The 22,247-nt window shown below is 39.3% G+C and overlaps 5 protein-coding genes across 11 annotated transcripts; 3 read left to right on the forward strand and 2 right to left on the reverse strand.

Annotated features, from left to right (window-relative positions):
- The first annotated feature begins 4,317 nt into the window (after nucleotides 1-4,317).
- LOC124206039 (putative ankyrin repeat protein RF_0381) lies at nucleotides 4,318-5,769 on the forward strand. Its single transcript, XM_046603654.1, has one exon. It carries the CDS (start codon nucleotides 4,318-4,320, stop codon nucleotides 5,767-5,769), a length of 1,452 nt encoding a protein of 483 aa, XP_046459610.1.
- Nucleotides 5,708-14,340, forward strand: LOC124205810 (pyrroline-5-carboxylate reductase 3-like). 3 transcript variants are annotated; one of them, XM_046603319.1, is made up of 11 exons: nucleotides 12,239-12,461; nucleotides 12,594-12,664; nucleotides 12,749-12,784; nucleotides 12,872-12,949; nucleotides 13,053-13,118; nucleotides 13,345-13,392; nucleotides 13,460-13,578; nucleotides 13,684-13,729; nucleotides 13,880-13,913; nucleotides 13,980-14,111; nucleotides 14,175-14,340. In XM_046603319.1, exons 1-11 carry the CDS (start codon nucleotides 12,344-12,346, stop codon nucleotides 14,285-14,287), a joined length of 861 nt encoding a protein of 286 aa, XP_046459275.1. In that variant the 5' UTR covers nucleotides 12,239-12,343; the 3' UTR covers nucleotides 14,288-14,340. The 3 variants fall into 3 exon arrangements, 2 of the variants coding, with proteins under 2 accessions (XP_046459275.1, XP_046459276.1); XM_046603320.1 differs by lacking the exon at nucleotides 13,345-13,392 and having other exon boundaries at nucleotides 12,256-12,461; XR_006879483.1 differs by lacking the exons at nucleotides 12,749-12,784; nucleotides 12,872-12,949; nucleotides 13,053-13,118; ... (4 more) ...; nucleotides 13,980-14,111; nucleotides 14,175-14,340 and adding an exon at nucleotides 5,708-10,641 and having other exon boundaries at nucleotides 10,787-12,461.
- A 26-nt stretch (nucleotides 14,341-14,366) lies between these two features.
- On the reverse strand, nucleotides 14,367-18,349 carry LOC124205805 (transmembrane and coiled-coil domains protein 2-like). Of its 3 annotated transcripts, none has more exons than XM_046603312.1 (11): nucleotides 18,124-18,349; nucleotides 17,629-17,795; nucleotides 16,805-17,177; nucleotides 16,541-16,678; nucleotides 16,166-16,455; nucleotides 15,860-16,064; nucleotides 15,540-15,794; nucleotides 15,361-15,474; nucleotides 15,184-15,291; nucleotides 14,943-15,121; nucleotides 14,367-14,866 (listed from the first exon to the last, which is right to left on the reverse strand). In XM_046603312.1, exons 2-11 carry the CDS (start codon nucleotides 17,784-17,786, stop codon nucleotides 14,743-14,745), a joined length of 1,944 nt encoding a protein of 647 aa, XP_046459268.1. In that variant the 5' UTR covers nucleotides 17,787-17,795; nucleotides 18,124-18,349; the 3' UTR covers nucleotides 14,367-14,742. The 3 variants fall into 3 exon arrangements, with proteins under 3 accessions (XP_046459268.1, XP_046459269.1, XP_046459267.1); XM_046603313.1 differs by having other exon boundaries at nucleotides 15,546-15,794; nucleotides 18,139-18,346; XM_046603311.1 differs by having other exon boundaries at nucleotides 18,139-18,279.
- Nucleotides 18,350-18,378: 29 nt separating this feature from the next.
- LOC124205811 (28S ribosomal protein S28, mitochondrial-like) lies at nucleotides 18,379-19,380 on the forward strand. 2 transcript variants are annotated; one of them, XM_046603322.1, is made up of 4 exons: nucleotides 18,379-18,480; nucleotides 18,571-18,864; nucleotides 18,968-19,089; nucleotides 19,162-19,380. In XM_046603322.1, exons 2-4 carry the CDS (start codon nucleotides 18,589-18,591, stop codon nucleotides 19,310-19,312), a joined length of 549 nt encoding a protein of 182 aa, XP_046459278.1. In that variant the 5' UTR covers nucleotides 18,379-18,480; nucleotides 18,571-18,588; the 3' UTR covers nucleotides 19,313-19,380. The 2 variants fall into 2 exon arrangements, with proteins under 2 accessions (XP_046459278.1, XP_046459277.1); XM_046603321.1 differs by having other exon boundaries at nucleotides 18,408-18,506.
- A 264-nt stretch (nucleotides 19,381-19,644) lies between these two features.
- Nucleotides 19,645-22,195, reverse strand: LOC124205808 (tRNA (cytosine(72)-C(5))-methyltransferase NSUN6-like). 2 transcript variants are annotated; one of them, XM_046603316.1, is made up of 10 exons: nucleotides 22,009-22,195; nucleotides 21,517-21,657; nucleotides 21,288-21,442; nucleotides 21,164-21,207; nucleotides 20,924-21,077; nucleotides 20,685-20,848; nucleotides 20,546-20,604; nucleotides 20,161-20,462; nucleotides 20,074-20,098; nucleotides 19,645-20,004 (listed from the first exon to the last, which is right to left on the reverse strand). In XM_046603316.1, the coding sequence occupies exons 1-10, from the start codon at nucleotides 22,054-22,056 to the stop codon at nucleotides 19,717-19,719; spliced, it is 1,380 nt and encodes a 459-aa protein (XP_046459272.1). In that variant the 5' UTR covers nucleotides 22,057-22,195; the 3' UTR covers nucleotides 19,645-19,716. The 2 variants fall into 2 exon arrangements, with proteins under 2 accessions (XP_046459272.1, XP_046459273.1); XM_046603317.1 differs by having other exon boundaries at nucleotides 21,856-22,157.
- Between the last annotated feature and the right edge of the window lie 52 nt (nucleotides 22,196-22,247).

Raw genomic sequence — 22,247 nt, forward strand, 5'->3', positions numbered from 1 at the left:
AGGATCAGTTTTAAGCCAAAAACATATAGAAGATGGCGAAGAAAAAGAAGTCGTCATCGCTTACGCTTCCCGACATCTAAATGATGTTGAGAAAAACTGGAGTACCATTGAGAAAGAAGCGTACGCAATAGTGCATGCGGTGAAACAATTTTACCCGTACCTATACGGAAGGAAATTTCAAGTATTAAGTGATCACAAACCATTGAGAGAATTATTAAGGAAGAAAGATACTTCAGCAAAACTAGCTAGATGGGCTTTATGCCTGCAAGATTATGATATTGATATCGAATATCGATCTGGAAAAACAAACCAAAATGCAGACTGCCTCAGTAGAATTCCAGAACCAGATAGCAATAAAGAGGCGCAACCTGAGCAAACGCCAGTGATAAATGCGCTGACAACCATAAACTTCGCAGAGGAACAAGAAAAAGATAAATACTGCAGGCGCGCGCGCGAAAAATATAAGAAGATGTTGAAAATAAGAGAAGAATTAATTAATGAATCAGAAACAGAAGATGATAGTATGTCGATTAGGGATAATGCAATCGACGACAGCCCCCAAGACAGTGATCAAGGATATCTTACAGATGAAGACAACGTATACAACGATGAAGAAGAAGTAGTTGAGCTAGAAAATGGCCTACTAGGTACATCTGCAGGAAGAATCCTGGTCCCGGAATCCTTAAAAGAGAAAATTTTTAAAAGATTCCATGACAGTCCATACGCAGGACACCTGGGAATAAAGAAGACGACAGCAAGGATTCAACGAAGATTTAAATGGCACAAAATGGGAAAAGATATCAAAGAATATGTTAAAGGATGCGAAATTTGCGCTAAACGGAAAGCAGTAGGAGCAAATAAGGCACCACTAAACCCGATTCCTCCCCCAAAAGATGTATGGCAGACAATGGCCATGGACATCATGGGACCGTTAGTAGAATCAGGAAGAGAAAGAAACCAATATATTCTAGTAATGGGAGAATATCTGACACGGTACATTATCACAGCACCGATGCCAGATCAAACAGCAGAGACAGTAGCAAGAACGTTTGTAAATAATGTAGTATTAATTCATGGAGTACCAGAAACGGTATTAACCGACCAAGGTACGAATTTCCAATCAGAGCTTATGAATATTATGTATAAACAATATGGAATCACTCGACTAAAAACAACCGCTTATAGACCCCAATGCGATGGGATGGTTGAGAGAGTGAACAGAACATTAGCGGATATAATAGCCAGTTACGTATCGAAGGAGCCAACCACATGGTCCGATTTTTTACCATCAGCGACATTTGCATATAACACAGCAGTCCACTCAAGTACAGGATACACCCCCTTCTATCTCATGTATGGCAGAGAAGCAACCGAGCCCCAAGATATGATTAAACCAGTCCGAAACCGGAACATGACTGATGTAAATATGATCTTCTCACAAATGTGGTACGATGCACTCGATATCACTAAAGAAAAGCTAGAGGAAGCTAAGGAAAAGCAAAAAGCCTACTACGACAGAAATACGAAGAGAATAGAATTTAAAATAGGAGACAAAATCCTATTAAAAGAAATGGCCAATACGCCAGGAAAATTCAACATGAGATGGGAAGGCCCCTACACTGTGAAAGAAAGAAAAGGGAATGTTAACTATAAAATATACGCAGACAACGGGAAAAAGATGATGATAGTACATGCGGATAGGATGAAACATTTTCACAAAAGAAAGTCACCGGAAGAAACGGCAGAAGAGATAACACAAAACAAATCGATAGCAGAAAAGCCAGAAGAAGTAAAACAAGACGAAAAGAAAAGAAAAACAAGTGAAAATCCCATTAAAGAGCCTAACCTGTCAGAGGAGCCCAGATACTCTTTAAGAAAAACAATCCGCATGCCAGATCGTTTCAGACCAAACTAATCAAGAAATCATTACAGATGGCAAAATTCATTTCAATCATCATCCTGATCATCATCATCGTCTACATCATCCCATCTTCGTCTTTAAATATCACAGTATGCGACTGCAAGAAACCAAAATTCATTGGAATAATGGACACCGAAAAACCTGAATATTGTCGAAATAAGAAGAAAGACGACCCAATCCTAGCAGATTATCAATTCTTCGTAAAAGAAGAGCCACACATGACATGGGAAGGGTACGTCTGTAAAGCATGGCTAAAGAGAAAAACGGTCGACGGATTCTTTTTCGGAGATTTTGATACTGTATTTTCCTCAAAAATACAGCATCTCTCCGAAAATGAGTGTTGGCGAATGAAACAAACTAAACGATGCGGAGAAAATGAAATGATTGGAGACGAAAATCAATTTTCATTCACGTCAAGCCCAAACGGAGAAGGCGTTTGGATGCAAAAAGTATCTTTCACATCCAATAATTGTATGATACAAAAGATATCATTGAAAAAAGATTGTGCAACTTGCCCAACTACATCTCCATTCGGAATTTTAAATGAAAAACCTAGAGAAACTTTTGTGTACCATCAGGACTCAGTCATTGTATGGATACAACCAAAAAGAAATCTAGAAGAAGAATGTAAGATTAAAATAAAAAGAAAAAGCACAGGCACGATCACAAAAATAGACGACAACACTTATAAATTAGTAGATGCCCCAGGACAATTAGACTACATTTATACGGCGGAAACGCAAAACATCTGCGACTTCACCCTCCACAAACTAAAAAACGTTGATGGTGCATATCTCCAAGTACAAAACAAGAATTGGTCCCACATTTATAACGTAGAAACAAAATATTGCTTGAACCCTCAAATTAGAACACCATCAAAGTGCAGTAACTTGACCGGAGGAGAATTTAAAATTGTAGATAACAAATTAAATATAGTACCCAAAGACAAATCAGATAAAAAGATATGCATCGCAATGTCACCATTCTTTCATCACATGGATGAATGTAGTAATTTGTACTCACTGAAATGGGACCCAGACTCATTAGAAATCACTGGAAACACAAGATGCCTACAAATGAACGATAATTCGAGTGTATTTATGAACATTTGTTCCGGAGAAAATCACCAGAAATGGATATTCGGAATACCGGAAATAAATATAACAGAAAATGTGGACACAAAAGAATCCCTTCTGCTGCAACACCACCAATACGTAGAAGACCAATCAGTGACAAATGAGAATATTATCGAAAACGAATTAAAACGCATCTACTGCAGTAACCTACAGATGGCACGTCAAGCGACATCTCTCATATCAGAATCAAGTGGATTACTAGCAGCAAGAGCTAATAACCTACCGGTGTGCCATAGATTGAAACCTATGGGTGAAGCGTTTATCGTACAAAAGTGCAGTGCAATAAATATCACGATAGGAGCAAAACAAACGGCCTGTGGATATGAACCATTTTACGATAATCAAACAATCGGAAAAGACGGATTCTCATTACACCCATTTTCCGAATGCTTTTGGGAAGATGGAATCGTAAACTTTAATGGAAAAACATTTATGTGGAAGAAAGAATTAAATGACTGGGCATATGTGCACCCAAATATCCACCAATCAACCCTCCGACTAACAGCAAAGTTCACCGAATTAAACGATAATGAAGCAAATTATCAGCTAAATCATCACGAATTTTACCAGAAACAAGAATACGAAAGAATTAACTCAATTAACGATTTAATCACTCAAATTCAAGTTACAGATGCCAGTCCATCTGTAACGATGAAAGAAGAGGCAGAATCTAAATTCGGGAAATTTGAGTTATGGCACCGTATCCGAAAAGGACTGATAGCAGTCATTTCGATACTGTTCTTTATTATTCTCTGCATGCTAACAATAATTGTTTTCATAAAAGTTCGGACCCTAAGATCAAAACAACGTTTCGAACGGTACGCAGAGCAACTGCAGGAAAACAGAAAACTGTTACGTGCCGAAAGCCTGGAGCAGAACCGAGCAGAGACCAACAACGACGAAAGTCTTGTTTAAAAAAAAAGAAGATATAGCCAAACGGACACGCAAAAACCAAAATTTTACAGACCCCCAGCGCACCGGCCTTTCCCCCCCATAACCAAAAATTTTTTAACCTTTAACCCCCCGCGGACCACCAAAAAAAAAGGGGGCTACCACCCAAGCAATTAAGATCTCTATATAAGAATACGAAGAGTTAACGGAGAATTATCAGTCTCCATCATGCAAGCAAGCTCGTCACTCGGCAAAAATATGGAAGTGCTCCTCCAAAACAAAGTAAAAAACCCAACAGAAGAAATAGACAAACTAGTAGAACAAGTATTATCTAACAAGCAAGCTCCGGTGAGAATCAAAAGAATCAATATGACATATAGTCGAATCGCAAGTACAGCAAGCTGGTTTGGAACGAGAGGGAAATCTGTCAACCTCCTCGTTCAACGCGTAAAAGTCGAGAAAAACGTCAATATTGTCAACCGTCGAAACGAGACACCATTGATAATTGCAAGCCAATTGGGAGCCTACGGCTTCGCAAGTTTAATACTTACCCAAAAGCCGTTAATTAACACACAAGACGAAAAAGGCTACACAGCACTCCATTACGCCATCGAAGCAAACGCGCTTAAACTAGTGCAGGAATTATTAAAAAACAATGCAGACGTGAACGCACAGACAAAAGAAGGAAACACGCCAATGCATAATGCAGTACAATTAAACAACCTAGAAATTGGAAGGGCAATAAGGAAAAGTCGATATTTCAATCAGACGATATTAAACAATGAAGGAGACAGTGCACTTATATCAGCAGTCAAACAAAGTAAAATAAAAATGTTGACTGTCCTACTGAAATCACCAGACGACTACAATAAACAAGACAAAGAAGGGAAAACACCATTGCATTATGCATGCATAAGTGCTAGCCCTTGCATTCTACACAGACTTCAAGACAAAAGCCTAGGATCCATCAAAGATATTTATGGCGACATACCATTGACAATCGCCATAAAATACAACAACGAAAGAGCGGTAGACATGCTGTGGCACAGCGTTCATTTCAATACATCAGCAAAAGATCTTCAACTAAATACGCTACTCCACATGGCCTGCCGCCACGAAAATGTACCACTTCTAGAAATGATTTTCTCGTGCACAAAAGACTTCGACGAAAGAAATATGTATAACGAGACACCTCTTCACATCGCAAGCTCTGTCAACAACCTTACGGCAATTAAAATGCTAAAGGAAAAATACGTGGACAGAAACGCCCTCGATGTGAGAGGACAAACGCCGCTGATAATAACGGCAAGTTTTAATTACACGGAAGCATCAAAGGAACTGTTCAACGACACAAACACGGCAGTCGAACATATTTTTTTAAATGATGACATCCATTCAACTGAGGTGATCATCGTGAATGGCGAGACTGTCAACATAAAAACGTGTATTCTTCTGGACGCCGCTGACGAAAAGGGAAACACGGCATTGCATTATTGTTCCCTTTTTGGAAATAAAGAGCTGGCCAGTTTCCTCATCCACAAAGGCGCAAGAATAACAGTACTAAACTACGAACAAGACTCCCCAGTGACCATTCTAGCTAAACTACCATCTGGATACGATTGCCCCATATATACAGAGGTATATGCACCCCAGCAGGAAATGCCGTGGAATGCAGCAGAATTGGACACTCAACAATTATTCCCAGATGAAGGACAAAGTGACCTAGAAACTGACCTAATGTTTATTGCGCCTGAAAAGATTAGTATTTTGGTTCATAGAGGGCACCAACAAAAGCCGACCAGCCCTGCAATTGGCTGTTAAGAATTTTGACTTTTGCTCTAAGCTCCACCTCCTGTCCGGAAACTGGCTTCATTCGAGATAGCCGATTCCAACCATAAGTTCCCCCAACATACTAATACACCATGGTTGAAGTTTGAAGTTGAGAGTCTGCACTTCACGGACTCAGCACTCAGCAGACGACAAAATATTTTTTGAGAAACATGTAGAGTTTCCAATTTCGTCTGCTACAGCCTCGACGTAGCAGACGTCCCGATTTTTTGGATATTTGTGTTTTTCTGGTTTGTTTTCAACAGTAGTCTTGGATTTATCTCGTTTGCGAGCGAATCTGGACTCTGCAGAATATCTTTTTTTCTATAATTATCAACTTCTTTTTCTATCTTTTTCTCGTTTGTTCCTTCGATCCACTGTCTGTGAATAATATTCCCCCCCCTTCCAGCTGATCTGTCAGTGGCCTGACTGATCAGTTTTTCTTTTCTTCTCTCTCTCTATCACACCTTTCTGCTGCCTTCTTATTAGCATATATCAGTTGGCTTAATTGTGTTTTTTGTTTCTCTCCCTATTAGTAGACTCTCTTGTGCTCGTTCATCAGTTATAAAGGAAAATAGTGTTATAACCCTGTTTCAATCGTAAGTTGCGAAGTTCTATTTTCAAATTTTTTATAAACAGGAAGTGTGTGGTGAAATTCCACCCCGTCCGGTCTGGTTCTAAGCATAACTGGAAAAGGCTTGGTCAACTAGTTTATTGTTCTAAAGAGCTAAGATCTCCGGTGATCTTGCTCCTCCTCCCTGAGCGAGTGGCAAGGCCAGCTTCTCAGTCCGTTCTCGTGTCGTGGGCTTCTGAGGAAGCGCCGGAAACCTTCTGGTGGAGACCTTGGGGGGATTGAGTACTGGTCACTCTGCTCACGCTTGGGTTGAGGGGTAAGTGAACTGGGGATAGTTTTAATCTCTTCGACGCTGTACTCGTCTTGCCTGTCCTTCCCAGTCGTAGAGGATCGTCCATCTCTTTCTTTCTTTCTTTCTCGCTACTTGATTCCCTTTTTATAAGGACCCGGATCTTAACTGCTAATCACTAACCTTCTCCACTTCCCTCAGATTGATGGGAGATGATGATGATCCAGGCGGAGATGCCTCCGTCTGGGGTCCTACTTTCCTAGCACTCAATAACACCACCCCGTCTCAAAGTCAATCTACCTCCTGCAAATCTTGCACTCTTCCGTTTGTCCTGATAGATTCTAGATACAAATATTGCGTGGATTGTAAAGCCACAATGTTGTCCAGACCGAAAGCGTCCGCGACAAAGAGAGATAGCTCTGCAGCTCTGTTTTTAAGATACTAATTTGCCCAAACAGCAAAAAGATGATAAAGATGATAACTTCCCCTTCCAATTTGACAAAGCTTTCGGAATGGACGTCGATTTATTCCTTGATCTAACCTCAGCAGAGCAAACGCTCAAATTGAAATCCTTTTTTGCCAAATTAGAAGAAGAAGCAGTCTGTGTCAAATCAGAAAAGACTTTAATGACAAGGAAAATCGTGAAGCTTGAAAAAGTAATCGAAAATAGAGCCACTCTCCAAAGCGAATTAAACCTAGCCAAAAAAGATCTTTTAACTGCCAAACTATCTCTAGCTGACAAAGACATCCGGCTTTTTGAGCTGCAATCGTCTGTCAAATCAGCTATGACTCCGTCTTTGATCCCACCCCATTCAGCTTCAAACCCTCCAACTAGCAATCCCTCGGCTCCGAAAGATACCCGCCTGTATGCGGAGGTACCTAAAAAACCAGTTTTGATCGCTCATATAGGAGGTAGCAACCGTCTGCCGATGAACGAAATTTCAAACGACAAAATCGACAATTTATTTGATCTTGATGGTGACGGTCCTGTTGTCCAAAACATAAAGAAAATCGATGGACGAGTAATTTTGTCTTTTTTAGACGTGGCCTCTCGCGACAAAGCCCAAGATCTCTTCAATAATAACTCAGCCCAAAACGTGTTTCGTTCTGTATCGGTCCCTCAAAAACAGTATCCTGCTCTGGTCAGGTTTCGAGAACTACAGGGAATCTCTCATCTAAAAAGCACTGAAAACAAGGCTGCTCGAGTTGCGCAAGAGAACGCTCTTAAACGTAGGCTTGTTGAACAAAATCCTGGCCTAAGGGGTCATTTAGAGTCAGTGCGAGTCCACCAACGCCCAAACAGCAACTCTTTCCTTGTCAGAATTGCTTTCACCTCCAAGCCCTTCTGTGAGCATCTGATAAAAAGTGGTAGAATCCTCCTGGATGGCGTTACTCATGCGGTTGTCGAGTCTGACCCAAGAAAAGAGGTGCGGCACTGCTCAAAGTGCCAAAATTATGGACATATCCATCATTTTTGTAATTCCGCTATCTTAGTTTGTGGGAAATGCTCGCAGAACCATGCGACTCATACCTGTACATCATTCCCCAAAGACTTCAAATGTGCAAATTGTCAGCAAAACCATCAAGTTGGCTCAAACGCGTGTCCTGCTCTGGCCAAGGCCGTAGCTCAATGCCTCGCCTACATTTCCACCAAGTGAACATGTCAGTCGCCCATCACAACATCAGCAAAGCGTCTGCCCCACTCAAGTGTTTTCAGATCAATCTGAGGCACGCTGCGCTGCGCTTAATCTCTCGCAATTGATACTGGATCTTGACATTGATGTGATTTTAATTCAAGAGCCGTATGCAGCTATGTCCCCCCTGTCTTCTTCGTTTGAGTCTAAATTCGTTCCTCTTGGCTACTCTTCTTTCCAGTCTTCCGAGCATGCTTTCGGCGCCCTGATTATTGCCAAAAGTTCTCTTAACGTTTCGCTCTGCAATTTTGGTCTATCAAATAATTGTTGTGGCATCAAGCTGTCGAACGATCTTTTCTTTTTTTCTATTTTCTGCAGACCGTCTCTGGTATCGATTCCTTTACACCTCGAGTCAATTTTTAATTCTATTCCGCCGGCCGTAAAAAACACGCCTTTTTCGGCATTGATTGCAACGCCAAAAGTCAGGACTGGAACAGCGTTCGCTCTGACCACATCGGCGTTGACCTAGAGCTCTGTTTCCTAAATAACGCTCTCTCTGTTTCAAATGTGAATCTTAACCTACTTTCACACAAGACGTCCAACACGTCCTCTGTTGACGTCACTCTGGCTGGGGACTCCGTCTCCCTCAATTGTTGACAATACCCGGCCTATCCGTCTCTTTCGGACCACCCTTTTATCTCTTTCCGTGTGCCCTTTGGTTGTCGTGTTGCCCCGCCTGCACGCACTGAGGTCCGTCTTCCGTCTCCTCCCAACTGCAACATGCCTCTTTTTCTCTCAAACCTTGAAGCCTCCCTCGGTACCATGGTCATCCCCAGTACTATACAGACGTTTACTTCTCCTCATGATATCGAAGCATTCATTGCAAATTTGACTGACTATCAAGTCGGCTGCTCTGAAAAGTAAACTCCCATTTCATCCCTCCCGAGCCCCTGCTAGGATGCCCTGGTGGTCCGATAATATGTGGTCTCTGCGTAAAAAGCTGAGAGACGCCTACAAACTTAGTCGTGAGTCTCCCTCTCAAGGGCATAGAGACGCGTACAGTCACCTCAAAGCCGAGTATCAAAGGACCCTCAGAGCAGGAAAAAAAGAAAGCTGGAAATCCTTCTGCTCCAATAACCTAAACGGAGATAGTTTTGGAGAGTTAAAAAAGTTGACGTTATCCACCCCAGTTAACAACCATCCTTCAGAACTACTAATTGATGAGGTTTCCATTACTGACCCAAAAGACATCCTTTCTGCCTTCAGCTCGCATTTCTTCCCGACTAACCCTCCAGATGAATCATTTCACAAATCCGCTCTGCTCTCCTCAACTACCTTCTGCGAAGCACCTCTCTCCTCTACGGAATATTTCGTCCTCCCTTCCGAAGTTAAGCAGGCCTTCGATAGTGTGCGTCTCTCTAAGTCCGCTGGCTCGGATGGAATCTCGTCCATCTGGCTAAACCATTCCTTCGATTTAATCAAATCCCATTTAGCGGCCCTCTTCTCGGTTTGCTTCAACCTCGGCTACTTTCCTAAATGCTGGAAAACCGCCTCTATCGTCATTCTTAAAAAAGACAATAAACCGAACTACCTTCACCCAAACTGTTTCAGACCAATCGGTATAATCAACAGCCTCTCTAAACTGTTTGAGAAAATCATTCTTGCTAAACTTAAGGCTTTGGCTGATACGCACTCTTGGTTTAGCCCCAGTCAGCATGGTTTCAGGGCAGGTCTATCCACAGAAACGGCCTCCCTCTCTCTTATTAAGTTAATCGAAGGCAACAAAAAAAAGATGGTCACTTGTTGTGCTTTTTTTAGACATTAAGTCAGCTTTTGACGCGGCCTGGCACCCAGCCATTCTGAACAGCCTAATTAAAAAAGGCTGCCCCCAGTTCTTAGTAAAAATTCTGGGTGACTTCCTCAGCTCTCGCTCAAGCATTTTGAAAAACGTTTCGGCCTCCTTCACTGCCAACACTAAGCTCGGTTGTCCACAAGGCAGTGTCCTCTCGCCGTTTCTTTGAAACATTCTTATAGAGGAACTGCTAAGCCTTAGTTTCCCTTTTCTCTTCTTTATTTCGGCGTATGCCGATGACATTGTTCTCTGTGCTATGGACAAAGACTTTGATACTGCTCTTGCCAACCTTCAAGCAATGAGCGATTCCGCTGTAGCATGGGGTCGTTCGGTCAAACTAACTTTCAACGGCTTAAAATTCGTCTTCATGGTCTTCTCCTCTAAACGAACCCTGCCGTCATTGCCCTTGAAGGTTGACAACATATGTGTTGCTCGTTCCCACTCATGCCTGTACCTTGGTCTAACCATCGATGACAAACTCAGCTGGAACACCCACATATCTAACAAATGCGCTGCGGTAAAAAAAAACTTTTGTTCCTCATTCCTAAATGCTGTCGGCTGTCTTGGGGCCTCTCGCGCAATGCAATTTCTCTTCTATATAAAACAACCGTGATTCCCACTATACTTTACAACTGCTCTGTTTGGGCTTCGGCCATCCGCAGGAAGCGTGTAATTGCAGCCCTGAAATCCGCCCAACGCCCTTTTGCGCTGACCATTGGCCGACTGTTCAAATCCACGTCTACTGACGCGGCCCTCATTCTCGCCAACATCCTCCCTCTGCACCTCAAAATCATCGAAATGGTTCTAAAGAGATCCATCTCTACCCTAGCTGCTCTTCTGCCACCCTCGTCGTTACAAGTTGCTGGCGGTATCTCTGCCAAAATTCTGGCGTCTGAAGCTCCAGCAGGCATACCCCTTGGTCTGCACAGGAAAAGAGTGATGCGGTCAGAAATGCTTTCCCTTTGGAACGCAGCCTGGCAAAATGCAAACACGGGTGCCCAGACCCGCTTGTTCTTTCCCTCAGTGGAATCCGCCTTGATTTTGTCCTCTTCTAAATTACCTTTCTTTCTCTGCAGCTTTCTCTCGGGCCACTGCGGTCTAAACAATTTTCTTTTTAAAATCAAAAGGTCCCCGTCACCGCTCTGTCCCTGCCTGTCAGGGGAAGTGGAAAACGCAGCGCACATTTTATTTGTCTGTGTAAGCCACGTCGCACACCGAGTACGCCTTATTTCTTCTGCGGCTGAGCTAAAGCTTTCTTGGCCAGTCCCACTAGACGCCTTCTCCCAATCGAAAACTCTATGGTCTGCGTTTGTCAAATTCCTATGTTCCATCAAAAGACTATAACCGCCATTACCTTTCCCATCTATTTATATTTTATTCTGTTCTCTTAGTTGCGTTTTGGCCGCTCCTTTTGTTTCGCATGAGTCCCTCGTGCCCTAATTTCTGGCGTATTCGACCCTGATGTCATCCTCTGGCTCTAGCGGGCGCCTTAACCGGACCGTGGCCGTAAGAGTCGTCCGTTGCTTCGCGGTGCTGGTGACATCCAAATCAGCATCTCGTCGCTCCGGACCATCTGGGGGGTCGACAGCGGCAGTCTTTTTACTCAGTCTTTCCCATCTATTTATATTTTATTCTGTTCTCTTAGTTGCATTTTGGCCGCTCCTTTTGTTTCGCATGAGTCCCTCGTGCCCTAATTTCTGGCGTATTCGACCCTGCTGTCATCCTCTGGCTCTAGCGGGCGCCTTAACCGGACCGTGGCCGTAAGAGTCGTCCGTTGCTTCGCGGTGCTGGTGACATCCAAATCAGCATCTTGTCGCTCCGGACCATCTGGGGGGTCGACAGCGGCAGTCTTTTTAGTCTTTTCCTCAGTCTGACAGCCGGAATGCTCTCCCCTGCCTAATAATATCGCGTGCTGCTCCGCTCCACTCTTTCCAGAATTCCAGTTCTCCTTTCGAACTTCTGCCTAATTTTTCTTCTCGGTTCCCTCTCTCTTCTTCCATCCTCCTCTTTTTCCTTATTTTATCCCTACTTCATAATAATTTGACTTTTGTATTTAACCATGCCTATGACAATAAATTGGTAACATTCGCCTTCGGCGAATACACACCTCATTTTTAAAAAATGTACAGTTTGGCAATGCTGCGTGAAGTGCAATAGCAACTTTGACAGTTTGAGTACTTCACGTGTGAAGTGCAATAGGCGCGACCCGACCCGGATATATGAGCATAATATTTATTATTCAGCTTTCAGAAATGATAAAAGAGAAATCTCTTCGAATCGGTTTCATAGGTTGTGGAAAGATGGCTCAAGCTTTAGCTAAAGGATTTATTGCATCTGGTAAGAAAGTCTTATTCGACCTGTTTTTGTGTTTTGTATGTAGGTATTTTTCTTTATGCTTTCTATCGAGTACAAAATTTACAAATGTATTTGACAATTAAATTTAACGCGATGTTTATTATTTTAAACAAGGAATCACTAGATCAGAAAATATTATTGGAAGTTCTCCTCGAATAGATTCCACATTCATAGAGGAATTTGCTGTAAGTTTTGTATTTCATACTTAGGTTCATTTTAATAATTGTTTTGGTATTCAAATTGGATACTTCATTTTGGTAAACTATCAGGCCATTGGATGCTCTACCACACATGAAAATGCCCAGGTAATGAACAATGGTCAGTTATATGTATAATACTTATAATTCTACATTTTGTATCAAGTTTAAAAATTTTTTTATGTATCGAAACAGGTGGTTGAGCAGGCTGAAGTGGTTATTGTTGCTACAAAACCTCCATTGGTCCCAAAGGTTCTCACAGAAATCAATCCGGTATAGGAATATCACTTTGTTAACTTTTGCCTGTATAATACTTACTCAGAAGACAGAAGATGTACCTTAAACCAATATAAAACATGACTTTTACCTTTAACAGGTGGTTAATAGTAACAACCTCATTATATCCATTGCTATGGGCATTCCTCTAATCAATCTAGAACAGGTAATCTAATAAATTCTTAAGTATTTGTTATCTTGATTTCTTTATATGTTATGTGGGTACAACACAAAGAACTTTTTTCTATCCATGATTACATATTGTAAGTGTTTTGAGTTGGTGGGCATTAAAAATTTTTTCCTTGGGTGATTTCTTTAAAGACTAAGATGATTTTTACGATCTGGTTGTTATTGTACTTAAGATAATAACCTTGACGCAAGATGGTCTGTAGATGCTACCAAGAAAAACTAGGGTCATTCGGATAATGCCAAATACGCCGGTATGTTTTTTTAGAATTTATATATATTATTTAATTATGTGTACAGTATAATCAGAAAAACGTATAGGTTTTGGTTCGTTCTGGGGCAAGCGTGTTTAGCTGTGGAACAGCTACGAGAAGTGGTGACGCTACATTGACCAAGAAATTATTCACAGCCGTAGGTCTCTGTGAAGAAGTTCCGGAAGTGTAAGTTGAGTTTTTCAAAACTATTTGAAACAAGCTATTTCTAAACTTGTATTTAATCGTTTACGGTTATTTTTCATTTTTACCTTCTTTTTTTTTTCTTTATAGGTTAATTGATGCTTGTACTGGCCTATCTGGTTCAGGTCCAGCCTATGTACGTAAAACTTGGTGGAATTTTAAATGATAATTCTGTTATGCATTTAAAATTACACAATACGATCTTAGAAAAATTTCGGTTTATTTTTTACTTATCGGTAATATATTAGTAATTCCTTATTATTTGAAATTTCTTTATACCCTCTAGATGTACATAGCTATGGAAGCTTTGGCTGACGGTGGTAATTAAAAATGAAATGCTTGTTCTAAATTCTAAGGGTAACAAATAAAAAAATTTATTTATTCAGGAGTTAAAATGGGAATTCCAAGAGAACTAGCCTACAAACTGTCCGCTCAAACTCTGGTTGGTGCGGCCAAAATGGTCCTTGAAACTGGTCGTCATCCCGGGGCATTGAAAGATGACGTGTGTAGTCCTGCTGGTAAATCACGTTTGTTTTAAACATTTAATTAAACATCTAGATCTAACTTATACGAGTCACCAGGCTCCACTATTCAGGCTGTTTATTTTCTTGAAAAATCTGGATTTCGTTCAAGTTTGATGGAAGCAGTTGAAGCGGCAACGCTGAAATCAAAACAAACGGGAAGAAAGGAATAAGTAAATCATATCTGGTTGTTGATATTGAATAAAATTTGCAACCCTAAAAAATTGGGGAAGATATTTTCTTACAATCATCAAAGTAAGCCAAAAATGTATTGATTTCACAACAATTTTGGCGAGTAACAAATATGCAAAACTTCGACGAATACAGGTTAAATATATGTGAGTTCATTAGGACACATTTCAATTGTTTCTAAGAAAGTTGGTACGCCAACTAAAATTTGCAGTAGGAATTGACGAGACAATAATATTAGTCCGGTCTTGTAACAGGAAGTACAAATTGCAAAAAAATTCATGTTCCACTTCCATTACATTACATCCATCACAGTGACGAGTATTTATCTCCGTTAAAGCGGAAATGGTAAAATGGAACCCATCAATCCGGTTACACCTTGCGCAACCCCCCCCCCCCCATCATCATCACTTCCATTTAAAACACAATTTAGAATTGTCTATGATCTCAAAGCGGCCTTGCAATGTTGAATTAAATGTGAACCTAAGTCCTCCAGATCCGGCCATTGCTTGAGTATAAAAGCAAACAGCAACGCCAATACGCAAGTGGTTAATACACGTAGCCTGAGAATAAATTAGCGTTCGTAAGAGGTCCCAGGTGAAAGATTTAAAATATTTGATTTATCTTTTTTTATTTTACCTTGTCTTAAGAAAAGGTGCGATTATGTTTGCTGATGTTGAAACAACGACTAGCACTAATTGAAGCAAAGTTAAGGCCATATTTATGAGTTTGACAAGAACAGCTCGAGCATTGGAGTTCTCAATTCCTTCCAAACTGACATGCTGTTGATGTTGGGCTTGATGTTCCACTTTCGATATCTGAACGAAAACAAAAATTAAGTGAAAATTTCAGGGGAACATCAACTCTTTCTTTTTCCTACTCGAGTATGACAGCTGTCCAACAAATCATTTATATCTCTTAGCCTTTCTTCCGATTGATACTGTACTTTTTCCTCCATATCGGCAATGTTTTGTTTGAGATTCTCAACCTTTGATAATGACAATGTTATTGCAAGTCGTGAAAAGTTGTGCAATATTTTGCAATCGTGATATTTTACCTCATTTTGATGCAGTTCCGTTAAATCATTAATCTGTTCTTCTAAACGTTCAACTCGAAAGCGCTCTTCTTGTAAGGCAGCACTAACAATTGATACTTCTTGTTGAAGGTGCAACTAAATCATAGTAAACATAAGAAATCATCACTAATCATAGATGGCGATTAAATTTTCACTTTTACCTTTACTTGTTCCATTTCCTCGCGCAATCGATCAACTTCTTCCCTTCTCTCCTGAAGCTCTTGGAAAAAAGACTCTAATCCCATGCTCAGCCCCAAACTTGTCCCCACTACATTGTGTCTGGGGGACATATGCAAGCCACCAGCCATGCTTTCACTGGTTACTGAGCTGCCACATTCTGATCCTTCTTCGGATGTGTACTTACCACCACCTGATCCCTGGCTAGTTGCTGGAACAATAGCGGATTGACCAACGGTCTACACGTTGAAAATATATATATATATGTATATAGGTTATTTGCAAGTTACATGACTAACGTTACCTGTGATGTGGCCCCATGACCGGGAAGAGAATTGGAATTTCCAGCACTCATATTATTAACTGCGGCGGATGAAATAACAAAAGGATCATCAGGCGCACTAGAACCCGGGGTGTTTTCTACCGCACGTATTTGATTTATGTTGTCAGCACTGCCAAATTTGTTTCGGATTAAGTGAGCGAATTCTCTGGGTTTTGACATAACAGTTCTATGTCGAGACGAAAATAAATATTGTCGTATTATTTGATGGTTATACTAGAAACTCTCTGTTAAAATAATATTTTTCAAATAACAAAGACATCAACCTACTTTATTCCTATGCCTACACCTCGAAGAACTTGCTTGGGTGCCCGATGACCATGATTTCGAGGAATTCCTTGAGCTTCAAGGGCTTTGAGACGTCTTTGATAAGTATCCAGTTTACGCTGCAGCACTTGCATTTGCTGAGCAGATTTTGTGTTCTTCTTTTCAAAAACTGCTTTCAAACGAATTTGTTGTTGTTTGTCAGCCTGAGAGGCCAGACGTAAATACTCATTGACGTTCTCGTCACGAGCCGTTTGCTCATCTCGTATTAATTCTCGCGTTTTATTGACCTTCATCTATTTAAAAATTACGGCAACAAATATTTTATTTTTGTGCTTTTTATAATCCTAATGCAAACCAGATATTAAGATAAGAACTTACATGAATTTGTTCCATTTCTAACCGAACTTTTTGGTATTCCGGAGTACCAGGAGGATAAGATAAACTTCCAGTTGTACCATCCAATTCATCTAACAAAGCGTTTCCTCCTTCGGCGCCGGTTGAGAAATATGAAACATCCTAGTCGAAACGTTAAAGTTAATAGGAAATAAATCTTATTTTCTTGCAAGCTCAGTGTTTGCAAGTGCAACTTCATTGCCAAAGTGCTGTATCTAAATAATGTAATTGTTTTTTTAAATTGTTTACCGGATCATCGTCAATAGATTGATCTTCGACGGTTTTGGAAATAATCGAGGAGGCTGGTAATATCGAGGAATCAAGCAACCCCGTTGGAGCGGAAGTAGTGGATTGAAGGTTGCTATGATTACGTTCATCGGCCACGGAAAGTAATGACTGAGTTGACGGAGTGGCAGCTAAAGCGAGATTGCTATTAATACTAAGGTGAGTATTGCTACTAGTTCCATGGAGCGAGCTGAGCAGAGTTCCAGTAGTAGGGCCAGTTATTCCAGCGCCAGCGCCAGCCCCACCCTTTTCACCTCGTTCTCCGTGTTTCTTTGATGGTACAGGAGATTTTCTTCTTCCACCTTTCAAATTGGTGGCGGTCTCGAGTGTCTTCCTCCTTTGAAATAATTTATTATTTTCAAGAAGCTTTAAATAATAATAATAAAAATTCGAAATTGATTGTAAGCTGGCTAAATCTAAATAAAACTAGTTATTACGACCTCAATCACCTCATACAAGATGTGCTTTGGCCTATCCATTTAAATCACGATTAAACATAACGCACGGTTGTTTGTTAGTATAAGCTGAAACATAATTTGTACTGTTACTACTACTACACAGTACTTAAGTTTTACAAAGTTGCCAACAAACCAAAATCTATAGAACTGTCAAATTATTATTATTTTTTAATGAAATGGAATATGTATGGCATGTTTAAATTATAGCTGTTATAAATTATTTAAAAAAAAACTGGGAAAATATACCAGACAATCACATCCAACTTATTAATGTATTGATATTAATATTATGATGGTTAATTAAGTAATGAAAACTGAAACTTTATTTACCCATTAGATCCATTGGGACCCTGAGAATTTATGTTAGATGCTGCATTAGATGTTATGGCTGCTGGAGGACGTGATGGTGAAGGACCACGGCTTGATGCAGTGCAAGAACTTTCCATGGCTGGGGTTCCCTTTCCATGAATTTCTTGAAATTTATCCATTTAACTTATCTGTTTTAAGGGAAAACAAAATATTTTAAAGAAAACAAAGTTTAAAAATAAGGTATTAATTTAGTCAAAACCACCAAGTTGGACTATTTCGGTTTTATATCCATTTAAAGTTTGGTTACCACTCAACAAACAATAGCAGTACTTAAAAAGTACCAAAAGTCTAAGTTACATCTGGCTTGACAGAAGTGATGCAAAGTTTTTAAATAACATGATTTATGATTGTGGAATTATTACTAATATTGAAAAGACTCAGTTTTAAAAATAATTCTCGTGTGAAGTGAAATCACACGAAAATATAAATGGATAGCACTGTAGTATCACTATTTACGGTTTTCGGGGCTACCTATGTGTTCAGCCTATTCAAGGTTGACGATCCAAGTGTCTGACAAGAAATGAATGGCCACAACAGTTTCTATGTCCAAGATTCAACTAAACCATGACTTATCCTAGCAACTTGTCAATATTTCGGTAAGTTCGATTCGATCAAAACTTTTAACTATATAACAATATACGATAACCTCAGAAGCCGTAACAGAGGCAATGAGTGCAAGATTACAATAACAGATGACTAAACCGACGACATGGCCCTCTGGTGTATAAAAATCTTGATAAAAGTTTGTCTGCTCTGCTTTTCTCTTCGGTTATAACTTACAAACAAGAGTTGGCTTAAGTCGATTCCAAATAAGTAGGATTTATTTCATAACACTTGTGGTATTAATGTGAATTTTAGGAATTTTAGGTTTCTAAAAGCTCGTATAATTATTATTTCCTCTAGTATTCGTTTTTTAAAGAAATGGATAAAATTGTCCGGCGAACGCTTCTGTCTGCTGGTCGACCTTCAATGAATTGTTTTCGCAATTTTGCTGATGTTGTTCCTCAAAGCAATAATTTAGTCAACACGGATCGTTCCGATTTAAATGAACAGGAGATGTCCCACAAAGAGTCCAACAATAAGTCCTTGTCAGGATTTGGAAAAGCCTTCACAAAGTTTTCAAAGTTAACAAATAAATCCTCATTAGATGAACCTGATGTGTTCGCTACATTATTAAGACACTCTAAACTCATTCAGGTAACTTATACAGTGGTGCAGTGTTCAAATGACTATCATTTAATTTTGTTTTATTTGAATCCTGTCACAAGTTTTCTAATTCATTTCAAATCTGTAATCCCAGTTAGGAGATCCTCAAGGGAAAATTGTTGAAGGTAAAATATTCCAAGTAGTTGGTAATGATCTGTATATAGACTTTGGGGGGAAATTCCACTGTGTTTGTTCAAAACCAAATACAAATGAAAGGTATGCTGTGACATTATGTTGTGTTACTACCTACTAATAATTTAAATGCTTATTAATTTTCCTTATTCCTAGCGAATATGTTAGGGGTTCTAGAGTTCGACTGCGTCTTCAAGAATTAGAACTATCCACGAAGTTCTTAGGAGCAAGTCAAGAGCTAACTCTCCGTGAAGCAGACGCTCTTTTACTAGGGCTTGCGCGTACTTCTGGTCGGAAGGCAATATGAAGAATTAAATTATTAATTTGTTCGGCTATGTAGTAGTCCTGAAAATAAAAACAAGTTTGCTTTTTTCACTGGATTATATAATGTTTTTGTTACAATCACATATCACCGAATGCCGGATTTCGAGTTTTGAGACTAATATCATCCCTTTTCCTTTCTGTTTTCTGAATTCACGATAAAGAAGACTTACTCAACATCTTAAAATAAGAAATATATAGAACCTTTACTGTGCTTTATAGCGTAGCCTGCTACCGGAAGGTACTTCCTTTGGATAGGAAAAAGGTTCAGATTAAAATAGTGACGATAAATTATAATAACCGTTACATAAGATATAGTACGCTTGTTGGCTCTTTATATTTTGTGAGTGATTGCTTATAAATAGAAAGACTCAAAATGCAAACACATTTTTAACTGAGGATCTTTTCTAAACAGCAAATGAAAAAACCAATTGTATCCGAGTTTTCATCCATCGACACACTTTCATTGGGTGAACCAAATCGCTGCATTGCTATGCAGTCTTCTTCCGTTAGCCGACCAATTCTGTATCCTGGCTTTCCGATTTGAATGTTGAAATTCGTTACACGGAGAGATGGAAATAATCCTAGTGCCCAGTCAATGATCTCTTCATTTTCAGCTATGTTATAGGTGCACGTACTGTAAACCATGCGACCTCCCGGTCTCAATAACTGAGCAGCCTTTAAAACAATCGGGAAAAATTGTTAAAGGATTAGATAATGTGGATACTGGATTGTTCGAATTCTCACCGTAAGAAAAAGCTTTTTCTGCAATCTTTAAAAAAATATATAAAAGACAACTAAGGAAAAAAATGCAACAGCAAATATATGAATAACCTTGCAAACGACTGCACCTCTTTCAGTCGTATAGGATTATATAATTGTGGTCGTTGTCCTAGGGCACTGCATGGCGCATCAAGTAATATGCGATCAAAGGAATTAGGGAGAAATGGTGGTGAAGTCTGGAGTGAAGCAGCAGCAGTAGTTTCATATTCTTGTAAGTGTTCAGGCTTTTCCATTATGCAAGCTGTTGTTGAGTCTTGGACGAAGGCTGTGATATTGGTCAACCCAAGCTTCGCTGAATTTTCTTGAATTTGTTTGATTTTTGATGCTGATTTGTCCAGAGCTATTACTGAACCCTTGCATTTCAATCCACAATTTTGAGTTATATTATAAAACAATTCCATTTCAATTCTAATAATTAAGAAGGGGGCCTCCAAACCTTATTTTCCATTAAACTTCCAATATGTGTCGTCTTGCCTCCAGGAGCAGCACATAAATCTACATTTTTTATATTAAATGAAATAAAAAACAGCAGATTCATTAAATCGTAGTAAAGAGCACGATATATTCTGAAATACCCAAGACCAAGTGATGAGGTTGTGGATTAAGCGCATGGCCACACAGTACAGATGGTAAATTTTGAAGAAATCCTTTCTGGAATCCGATTGTTTTATTATCAAGCAAAATGTCGCCAATACTTGGACAATAAAAAAGCGGTTCAATCATATTAATAGCTAGACCCCTACAAACAACAACAAAAAACACGTCAAGACTTGGTATTTATTAATAGACTATAATAATAATTGCTATAATATACTTCGGTACTCCAACTGAGAACAGATCTTGTCTATTTTGAAGCAATAGGCCATTACCTACAAAATATTTTTTTCCTTCATATTCTTTATTCCATCCTCTTTTACACTGACCTAATAGATCACCAAAAACCGAAACTTTGTCCCCTATTACAACTCCTTTTGTGGAGAAGTTGCACCATATATTATTTATATTACAATAATTAATATATAAAAAAAAAACTTCTTTCAAGTATAACAATTACCATTTGGAATAGCTGTTATCCCTGGAGAATATGCATTAGCACCTCTATAATTGTACACAATAAACAAAATTATTTATACATGTGACAAATCATCAAAATTATTTTATAAGAAGAGTTCAGAAACCTTAGAATTGCTATTGCACACCCCAAACCAACCATAACATGTGGGTAAATAGGTTCTACCTTTTCAATGGCATGATTGGATTTAACAACTAGTATGTCATGTACTTTAGGGTGAAATTGAACTACTGGGGGAGAAATCATCTTTATGGAATATTGCTAAATAAGTTAGATACAATAATAAAAATGATTATATCAGCAAATGATGTATCAAACATAAAATTAATTTTTACCATTGAAAGTGCCTCTTCAATTTCATCTCTAAGAATTTCTTTGCTTGTAGTTACAGTGTTTACTCGAATGATTGTGAAGTGTGGAGGAGTCTTTAAATGTTTCACTAACATTTCTTTTGAAATGGGTCCTTCATGTTCATTCTTCAATTCAGACATACACAATATAAATTCCATGCAAATTAACAGATTTATAAAAATTCCAGAAAATCAAAAATGTTCATTATTAACTAATTGGATTTCGAGAATGATAAACAATACTAAAATATGATTAATAATTCATGTAACATGAATACCCATTTACTCATCTTCTGTTTGGGCTAAATGTATTTATACACCTACACATTTTTTTAACACACCCGGGAGATATAATATTATACGTGAATCTCAAGGGAGAAATCCTTGTTGCTTATGAACCCCTAGGATGTCCGACCTTCAGGCCCTAATGTTTGGCAGAACTATTTAAAAAATAAAAACAATATCTGCTATAATTACCATTGCCTGCCAAATCATATCTACAACTTCATCATCGGCAAAAGGCATTTCACAATTTTCAGTGTCGCCTACTCGCCTTCAACTAGCTAGAGTGATCGAGTGATAAACCCAATACCGATACCGATAGCCCAACGTGACATAAAATGCAGAAAAGCAAAATTGCAGACGACCTCAACAACCGAGTTGTTGGTTGTTGCTGTCATGTTTCATCGACTCGCGGAGCATGTTTGCCTAAGGCG

This window comes from Daphnia pulex, chromosome 10 (assembly GCF_021134715.1).
Source record: "Daphnia pulex isolate KAP4 chromosome 10, ASM2113471v1".
Taxonomy (NCBI): domain Eukaryota; kingdom Metazoa; phylum Arthropoda; class Branchiopoda; order Diplostraca; family Daphniidae; genus Daphnia; species Daphnia pulex.

Coding starts and splice junctions, on each gene's coding strand:
- LOC124206039 (XM_046603654.1), top strand. CDS start 4,318: ATGACATATAGTCGAATCGCAAGTACAGCAAGCTGGTTTGGAACGAGA.
- LOC124205810 (XM_046603319.1), top strand. CDS start 12,344: ATGAGCATAATATTTATTATTCAGCTTTCAGAAATGATAAAAGAGAAA. Junction 12,462..12,593: donor TAAAGGATTTATTGCATCTG/GTAAGAAAGTCT, acceptor ATTTTAAACAAG/GAATCACTAGATCAGAAAAT. Junction 13,914..13,979: donor GGAAGCTTTGGCTGACGGTG/GTAATTAAAAAT, acceptor TTATTTATTCAG/GAGTTAAAATGGGAATTCCA.
- LOC124205805 (XM_046603312.1), bottom strand. CDS start 17,786: ATGGATAAATTTCAAGAAATTCATGGAAAGGGAACCCCAGCCATGGAA. Junction 16,456..16,540: donor TAGAAATGGAACAAATTCAT/GTAAGTTCTTAT, acceptor ATTTTTAAATAG/ATGAAGGTCAATAAAACGCG. Junction 15,475..15,539: donor AGGAAATGGAACAAGTAAAG/GTAAAAGTGAAA, acceptor ACTATGATTTAG/TTGCACCTTCAACAAGAAGT.
- LOC124205811 (XM_046603322.1), top strand. CDS start 18,589: ATGGATAAAATTGTCCGGCGAACGCTTCTGTCTGCTGGTCGACCTTCA. Junction 18,865..18,967: donor GACACTCTAAACTCATTCAG/GTAACTTATACA, acceptor CTGTAATCCCAG/TTAGGAGATCCTCAAGGGAA. Junction 19,090..19,161: donor AAACCAAATACAAATGAAAG/GTATGCTGTGAC, acceptor CCTTATTCCTAG/CGAATATGTTAGGGGTTCTA.
- LOC124205808 (XM_046603316.1), bottom strand. CDS start 22,056: ATGCCTTTTGCCGATGATGAAGTTGTAGATATGATTTGGCAGGCAATG. Junction 21,658..22,008: donor ATATGATTTGGCAGGCAATG/GTAATTATAGCA, acceptor TCTGAATTGAAG/AATGAACATGAAGGACCCAT. Junction 20,605..20,684: donor ACCTCATCACTTGGTCTTGG/GTATTTCAGAAT, acceptor TAAAAAATGTAG/ATTTATGTGCTGCTCCTGGA.